Source organism: Sinocyclocheilus anshuiensis, unplaced genomic scaffold, assembly GCF_001515605.1.
Source record: "Sinocyclocheilus anshuiensis isolate Anshui unplaced genomic scaffold, SAMN03320099.WGS_v1.1 scaffold9, whole genome shotgun sequence".
Classification (NCBI taxonomy): Eukaryota; Metazoa; Chordata; class Actinopteri; order Cypriniformes; family Cyprinidae; genus Sinocyclocheilus; species Sinocyclocheilus anshuiensis.
Genome location: NW_015540887.1, coordinates 1,562,499 through 1,571,111, shown reverse-complemented (window position 1 = coordinate 1,571,111; position 8,613 = coordinate 1,562,499). Strand labels below are relative to the sequence as shown.

Genomic DNA, 8,613 nt, shown 5'->3' with positions numbered 1-8,613 from the left:
TATTTGCAACTAAGCAGGTTAAACAAAATAATAATAATAATCGGCTAATAATAATATACAGTAGTCTTATACATGATTTTATTGCTGATATTATTCTTATTTATTATTTTATTTATCCTTGTGTTAAAAAAATCTGTTTTCCATATTGGCAATTGGACACTTAAACGTACAAATAATTGTTATCGGTTTTGTTCAAAAAGCTATATTGGTCAATCTCTAGTTTTTAATTACACTTAAGCCAATGGCTATCTAAAAACTGGCATGGGTGCTAGATGGATGCTGAATGGGTTGATTAATACATCAAACTCTTAGAGACAGCCATGACCAAGACTTAGTGAGATTGATTTGTGGATGTTGTTTTAGTTGCTAAACTTATTGTACACTTATTGCCATACTCACTGTACAGAATTTACATGAATATATATACACTGCATTGTGTTCTACGTTACAAAATAAATATTTCATTGTTCATAACATATTTCATTGTATATTTATTCTTATTTTGTTGTTATTCCATTATTATATGTTTCACACATTTTATATCCTATAGTATATTTCATTTTACATAACAGCATTATTCAAATTTCATAGGATATTTTAATTTATTACTTGATTCCGATTGCTTCTGTTTGTCATATCTCCTTTTGTCATCACCTGTACCCCAGTGTCTGATCCACACCGTATGCCCAAAAATCTTAAATAATGTATGCTGATAATTACCTATGAATCCCCAATGGATTGTATATTGTATTGTAGACTTCATATACTGGGAATTACATGTGAGTTTTTAAATAGATTGACAGCCATACTTCTAGAGCTTAATGAGAAAAAATTAAATATATGCACCATAATGTCCACTGTCCCTCTCAATTTGATAAACGAAACATAGAGAAGGAACGATATTTCATTAACCATGAAAATCTGATTGTCCAACCCATGATCGCTACTTGAAATATGGCTAGAAATATGCCCTCAATTTAGTATGTGTAACTGTCCTGCTGTGTGTTTTGCAGGTATTCTGGTCTTTTCTAGGATAATGGAGGTGTCAGAGGTGCAGAGATGTGTGATGAATTCATGGAATTTGCATTCCCCTTTATATATGCACTATCCTTAGCAAAGAACAGCCCAGTGTAACCATGGCAACAGCAGCATCCTCTGAGTGAGCATCATTCCCTCTTTCATCTGTAAACATGATGATTGTGGTTTGTATATGCTCACCATATTGCTCATATTGTGCTCTGCACAGATTGCTCTACAGATGTTTAAGCAAAAAATGTAATTATTACAAGAATGTTTTCACCATATGTCTTTACTGTTTATGCGATTCTCATGTGCTGTCATAAAAATGTCACTCACTGAAATCCTATCACAGACTGCACCTCCGTGCTCTTAAAGGGATAGTTCACCCAAAAAAGACAAATCTGTCATTATTTACTCACCTTCATGTCATTTTACATTTACATTACATTTAGTCATTTAGCAGACGCTTTTATTTAAAGCGACTTACAAATGAGGACAATGGAAGCAATCAAAACCAACAAAAGAGCAATGATATGCAAGTGCTATAAGAAGTCTTATCTTATCTTATAATTTTAAACCTCTATAATTTTCATTCTTCAGCAGAACACAAAAGATGTTTAGAAAAACCTTTCAAATCAAGTCAAGTCAAATTTATTTGTGATGCACTTTTCTCATTTGTTTATATTGATGTTTATAATTTCTTCATATCATCATGCCTTATAGTTGCATTAAGCAGATGGGCAATAATATAGTGGACATTTTGTGATGACAGAAGCAGTCAAGCCACTGAGATTTGCCATATAGTATATATTGCCCTACGGGAGTATGCTACATATATACTTATATATCCAACGATTCATAATGAGCTGGATGATACTATATTTTTACTTTGCATCTGCATTTATTTGATCAGAAATACAGTAAAAACAGTAATATTGTAAAATATTATTACAATTTAAAATAACTGCTTCCTATTTAATTATATTTTAAAATGTAATTATTACTAAATTATTACTAAAATTACTAAAGTGTAATTTTTTTTATTTATTCCTGTGATGGCAAAGCTGAATTTTCAACAGTCATTACTCCAGTCTTCAGTGTCACATGATCCTTCAGAAATAATTTTAATTTGTTGATTTGCTGCTCAAGAAACATTTCTTATTACAATCAATGTTGAAAACAGTTTTTCGGTTTAACATTTTTGTGGAAACCATGATACATTTTTTTCCAGGATTCTGTGATGAATAGAAGGTTCAAAGAATAGCATTTATTCGAAACATTTTTGTAACAATTTAAATGTCTTTACTGTCACTTGATCAATTGAATCCATCCTTGCTGAATAATAGTATTTAAAAAAAATTGTACTGACCCCAAACTTTTGACAGCAGAGTAAATTAATATATGCATTGTTATTAATATACCTCACACTTATGGTCTTCTGTTGTAGGTAATGTTTTACAGAAGAGTTTTTCACTTAACGGGAGCTCACAGGACCATGGCAAAGATTTAGCTATGACTTTCCAGCCTTGGATGGATAATACCTGGTAACAGATGCCATGTTTACATGTAATGGCAGCTCATTGGAGGGTTGTGGCCTTCTTGAACCAATAGAAACTGAGATGCAAGAGTCTGATACTGCCCTTATGCCCACCACTCTCAGGGTGGCACTGGCTGCCAACATGATCTTCATGATCACCATTGGTTTTCTTGGCAATGCCATTGTGTGTCTGATAGTGTATCAGAAACCAGCCATGCGTTCAGCGATTAATCTGCTCCTGGCCACACTGGCTTTTTCAGACATCATGCTGTCACTGCTATGCATGCCATTCACTGCCGTCACTCTCGCAACTACGGACTGGAGCTTCGGAGTAGGATTCTGCCGCATATCCGTCATGCTTTACTGGCTGTTTGTTCTAGAAGGTGTGTCTATACTTCTGATCATCAGCGTGGATCGGTTCCTCATTATAGTTCAGCGGCAGGACAAGCTGACACCCCATCGGGCGAAAATTCTTATTGCCGCGTCATGGGCTCTGTCACTTTGTGTGTCCCTACCATCTGTGGTCGGCTGGAGGACGGCAGCGATTGGGGCACAAGTCCCGCAGTGCATTCTGGGATACAGTGAATCGCTGGCGGAACGGGGTTACGCGGTTCTGCTTGCTGTCGCTGTGTTTTTTGTTCCATTCGGTGTGATGTTGTATTCCTATCTGTGTATTCTCAACACGGTTCGACGCAATGCGCTGCGCATCCATAATCACACCAGCGAAGGCAGCGTCGCTATTAACCATGTCAGCAAGTTGGGTTTAACCGGTCTGCAGCGACCCCAAGTCAACGTGGACATGAGTTTTAAAACCAGGGCCTTCACCACCATCCTCATCCTGTTCATTGGCTTCTCCGTGTGTTGGCTGCCACATACGGTGGTGAGTCTGCTGGCGGTGTTCAGTAGACGCTTCTACCTCAGCCCGGCCTTTTACCCCATCAGCATCGGGGCACTGTGGTTGAGTTACCTCAAGGCAGTCTTCAACCCGGTGATATACTGCTGGAGAATCCGCAAGTTTCGTGAAGCCTGCCTGGAGTTCATGCCCAAGACCTGTCATCTCTGTCCCAAGATTCCCGGGCGAAGTCGCAGGCGTATAAGACCCAGCAACATCTATGTGTGCAGCAGTGAGACCCAGTCTTCTGTCTAGGATTTGCACCAAAGTATAATGAAGATATTGTTAAGATATGAAACATTTAAAGTCATGTTTTCAAAGAACACTTATGAATTGAAAACTTGATAAATAACTCCTCCGACCATAATCTGCAGTGATGAAGGAAACAGCATCTGCTGTCTGAAATTCACCAGAGCAATATTCATATATGTTCCTGAACGCGGTAATTTCTTTATTTTTCTGTTGGAAAGATTTGACATGTTCTGCAGTTTTGTAAAACATGAAAAAAATGGGCAAATAAAGTAACTAAACTGGTGATTTACTGGACATTTTTGATAGAATTTGTTCATGGTTAAGTGAGTTTTTTTTTACTTATTTTATGCATTTGACTGACATTTTTAACCAAAGTAACTTACAGTGCATTCAAGCTGTACATTTTATCTGTCTGTGCAACCCACTGGGTAACAAACCCTGGACCTTTTTCATATCAGTTTCAAATATATGGGATACATTCAAGCTGTGCTTGTCAGTAATGTTAACCATCTTGAGTTTGCCTTGAACACCAGTCCCAAAGTGATACTGCATGACTGGTAGGTTTTAACTGAATGCTGTTTGTCCACAATTTGTTTTCCGTTAAAATAAAAAAAAATAATAATAATAAATGTCGAACCTAAATTATTGTTCTTGTTTCTTAATTTTTACAATATAATTATGATTTCTGCTTGCTGTTTTCAGTCATTTTACCACTCTGACTGAAGAATTTTGCTTATGCACATTCATAAAACTATCTTCATAGACACTTTCACCATTCCTGAAATATCTGGAATGCATCCTCTTCATAAATGTGGTATTTTCTGTGAAGTCTATCTTAGTTTTTTATTTTCTTTCTTTTTTTAATCAGTAACTTTGGGACTATAGGCCTATATAAATACTGTCAATATAGAAATCTGTCAATAGTCCTACTGAAGAACAACAAAGGGACGAATATGTGTTTTCCAAAGGCTGATACCAGTGTCAAAAAAGCAGATTAGAGGATGGCAGATGTAATGCCTATAGATGTAATAACATATCCTGGTAGCAAATAAGTAGCCTACACAAAACTGATGAAGAGAAATACACAATACTCACAACAAATGAATAAAATGTTTAGTTGATATGGTTATCAGCTAGTGCTAATAGCTGTAAATGGCCAAATATTTGCCCATTAATTGTCTGTTCATTCAATCCATCAGTAACATGGATTGAAGTTCTTTTGGGGCTGTACATCCATGTAAAAAAAGCGGATGTAAATATGAAATAACTGTCATAAGTTACTGTAGGTGGCAGTAATGGTCATACGCTGTTAAACGCCTGTCACACAAGCGCAGAACAAAAGCGCTTCTTCCTGCGCTCTCCGGAAATCGATGAGAAACATGGCGTCACGCAGGACAGACAGAACGAAAAACGCTACATCAAATGCTGGAGATGTTTCCAAAATCGACCTTCTGCTTCACCCAGAGCTTCTTTCTCAGGAGTTCATTCAGCTTATGTTACGCGAGGTAAGATTGAGAGCCACATGAAATCTGTCAGGTTACTGTAGGCTTCATCGCATAAACGTGCTTGTTTCTTATATGAACATAATAATAATAATCATATTTTAGTTGTTTTTGGTGAGCTCAGGCTTTTCTGTGAAGTATATTTTAATAAGATCTAACGTTAGTAAAAATGCCTGATGTCCTAGGAATGAGTCAGAACAGTAGCAAACGAGTGACTCGTGCCTGTGTTGTGTTGTAGAGGAAGATAGCGGTGGGTGATGAAGAGGACCGCGAGCGGCTCACAGATCTGTACCTGCGGCATGTCATTCCTCTCCCGCAGAGGGATCTGCCCGGCAGCCGCTGGGGGAGGAGGATGGAGCGACGCCGAGCGCACAGGTAACTTACTGCACACTCTCTCACACATGAAATGATACTGTAGTGCTTGAAGGAAGAGTTCACCCACAAAATTCTATCATTTAGCCTATTACATCTAATATGTAATATAATCTACTCCGTGTGTGTTTTTAAGAAATAAATACTTTTATTTAGAACAGATGTATTAAATTGACCAAAAGTGACAGTAATTAGTGTTATAAAAACATTCTATTTACAATAAATGCTGTTCTTTTGAACTTTATATTCATTAAAGAATCCTGAAAAATTGCATCATGTTTCCACAAAAATGTTAAACAACACAACAGTTTTTAAAGGGTTAGTTCACCCAAAAATGAAAATTCTGTCATTAATTACTCACCCTCATGTCGTTCCAAACCTGTAAGACCTTCGTTCGTCTTCGGAACACAAGTTCAGATAGTTTTGATGAAATCTGAGAGCTCTCTGACCCTCCATAGACAGCAAGGATACTGTCACGATCAACGCACAGAAACGTAGCAAGGACATCGGTAAAATAGTCCATGTGACATCAGGGGTTCAACCGTAATTTTACAAAGCTACAAGAATACTTTTTGTGTGCAAAGAAAACAATAATAACAATTTATTCAACAATTCTTCTCCCCGAGTTAGTCTTCCGCCATTTTGGAGAGTACCCCAGAACGTAATAAACGTAATCAGCGTTGTTTACGTTCAGTAGAAAGCGTGCATGCTAAACGTAAACAGCGCTGATTACGGACAATATTTGGCCGAGATACAACTATTTAAAAACCTTGAATCTGAGGGTGCAAAAAATCTAAATATTGAGAAAATCACCTTCAAAGTTGTCCAAATTAAGTTCTTAGCAATGCATATTACTATTCAAAACTTAAGTTTTGGTATATTTACAGTAGGAAATTGAGTAGGAACATGATCTTTACTTAATATCCTAATGATTTTTGTCATAAAAGAAAAATCGATAATTTTGACCCATACAATGTATTGATGGCTATTGCTACAAATACCCTCGTGTTTTGTGTTCCAGGGTCACATATTTTAAAATATATAAAACAGAAAGCAGTTATTTTACATTTTAAGAATATTTCACTACATTACTGTTTTGTAATAATCACTGATACTTCTTTTTGCTGAAGCTTTGAAATCTCATTGCCGTTGCTTGTTTGATGACAAAACCTGATTTCATGTTCCTTAACTGAACTTGGTGCACAAGTATAAAGAATGAAAAAAAAAATGATTTGAGAGGTAATTGTGAGAAATAATATAATATTTAATTTTTTTATGGCTGTGTTATGTACCTGAATGAAAATGTCCAAAGTATTTTCTCTTATATTCTAACTTTCTTTGGTTTCAGTTCAAGAAGTGATAGTGGCAGGAAGAGGCCGTTGATTGTGTTTGACAGCAGCTCTACTAACACTGGCAGTGTTAAGCTGAAGAAACCTGATCCTTCACCAGCACCTGTCACCACAGACCGACTAAAGCCCCCAGTTTCCAGCATCAATCTCACAAACCCCATACGCAAGCTCTCTGGAACCTCTACAAACTCTTCCTCAAATTCCTCTAACAGGACCCCAGTGTCATCGCCAGGGGCCGGTCCCAAGAGCCCCTGTAATCACTCCAAAACTGCCAACTCCTTGGTACATTCAAACAACACCATGTCTAAACTAAAGCGCACGTCCCCCAGCGATGGAGAACCCAACACTAGTGTGAGTATCAAACTAACACCATGGTAAAAGTGCTTATTTAGCTTGACTGGTGTTGTGTGGTGTAGATAAGAGTGAATCTTTTAGGTTTTCTGATGGTGATTCTTTTATTTTTTGTGGCAGAAGGACGTTAAGTCACCTGATACGAAGAAAAAGATTCAACATATCACATGGCCATAATCTGTGAAGTCATCTGGGATGGACAGTTAACGCCACTGACGTCGTCTGCTGGGTCTCTGAGGCAAAGACTGACTCGTGATGAGACACAAGAATTTGAAAGATGGGTTCTTGTCACACATCTCAAGTTGTCACTTTCAGCTTTACTTACCAGCCTCAGGAAAGGTGACTTGTGAAATGTGACCCTCTGGTTTATTTCACACTAGGAAGCACTTCTGCTTTTGACTTGATGTGTGGTGAAGGAACTGAGACATTCCTAGCAGTTTTATGTTAGACTGATCAGTTTTTCACTTTTTTTAGCAATATGTTTATAGAAATATCTTTCTTGCAATGAACAAACTTTCCGTTTTGAGTGAATCATGTTGGCGAATCAAACCCACTAAGATGAAAAATGGACATGCTTTCCATTGGTCTGCAGTGTTTTACTGGTATAGGAGTATTCCCAGTAACTGGATGTGCTTGTACTGAGTGGCATTTTGAAGAAATCTCTTATTTCTCCAATAAAATGTTTGCATTGATCATTGTTTTAGATCGGGATAGGCCTGTCCAAGTGCTTTGGTCATTATCTGCTAAATCCCTTGACAGTTTTTGTGTTTCTAGCCCCCAAAGGGCCAAAATACAATTGTGATGCGTGTTGGATCATGCGTTGATGTGTTTAAGTGAGAAAGCGATATGAAGGGTGTTTCACATGTAAGTGTTTTAGTGGTGGTCTTTTCTAGACATTTTGAATTGAGTTTTTATTGAACTGCATGGAATGTTTCTCAGTGACAACAAGCCTGATAAAATAAATGGCTGAGAGCATTGATCACGGTGTTTGCGATTCTTTTTTTAAATTAAGTCAAGAATTACCCCTGAAATTATAATATTATAAAAAGTATAATATGCTTAAGTTAATAATGGATCAGTGAAATGTACAGTCAATATCCGAAAAATAAAAGTTAGTTTATTAAATATATGAATTCCATAGCTGTCCTGTTTTGTTCGCTACTGTTGAACAGTTTGGGGTTGGTAGGTTATTTTATATATATATATATATATATATTTACTTACAGTATTACTGCTCTTATTGTATTAAATGCAGCCTTGGTGAACATGAGACCTATTTCAAAAACACATATATATATATATATACACATGCTGAATATTCAGCCTTGGCATGAGAGA

At 36.9% G+C, this 8,613-nt stretch overlaps 2 protein-coding genes across 3 annotated transcripts; both read left to right on the top strand.

Annotated features, from left to right (window-relative positions):
• The first annotated feature begins 2,478 nt into the window (after positions 1-2,478).
• Positions 2,479-3,885, top strand: gpr45 (G protein-coupled receptor 45). The gene has a single exon (XM_016486543.1). It carries the CDS (start codon positions 2,577-2,579, stop codon positions 3,702-3,704), a length of 1,128 nt encoding a protein of 375 aa, XP_016342029.1. The 5' UTR covers positions 2,479-2,576; the 3' UTR covers positions 3,705-3,885.
• Positions 3,886-5,027: 1,142 nt separating this feature from the next.
• cunh2orf49 (chromosome unknown C2orf49 homolog) lies at positions 5,028-8,155 on the top strand. Of its 2 annotated transcripts, none has more exons than XM_016486542.1 (4): positions 5,028-5,206; positions 5,442-5,578; positions 6,924-7,275; positions 7,399-8,155. In XM_016486542.1, the coding sequence occupies exons 1-4, from the start codon at positions 5,072-5,074 to the stop codon at positions 7,450-7,452; spliced, it is 678 nt and encodes a 225-aa protein (XP_016342028.1). In that variant the 5' UTR covers positions 5,028-5,071; the 3' UTR covers positions 7,453-8,155. The 2 variants fall into 2 exon arrangements, with proteins under 2 accessions (XP_016342028.1, XP_016342027.1); XM_016486541.1 differs by having other exon boundaries at positions 5,029-5,206; positions 7,396-8,155.
• Positions 8,156-8,613: the final 458 nt, after the last annotated feature.

Coding starts and splice junctions, on each gene's coding strand:
- gpr45 (XM_016486543.1), top strand. CDS start 2,577: ATGTTTACATGTAATGGCAGCTCATTGGAGGGTTGTGGCCTTCTTGAA.
- cunh2orf49 (XM_016486541.1), top strand. CDS start 5,072: ATGAGAAACATGGCGTCACGCAGGACAGACAGAACGAAAAACGCTACA. Junction 5,579..6,923: donor GAGCGACGCCGAGCGCACAG/GTAACTTACTGC, acceptor CTTTGGTTTCAG/TTCAAGAAGTGATAGTGGCA. Junction 7,276..7,395: donor ATGGAGAACCCAACACTAGT/GTGAGTATCAAA, acceptor TTTTTGTGGCAG/AAGGACGTTAAGTCACCTGA.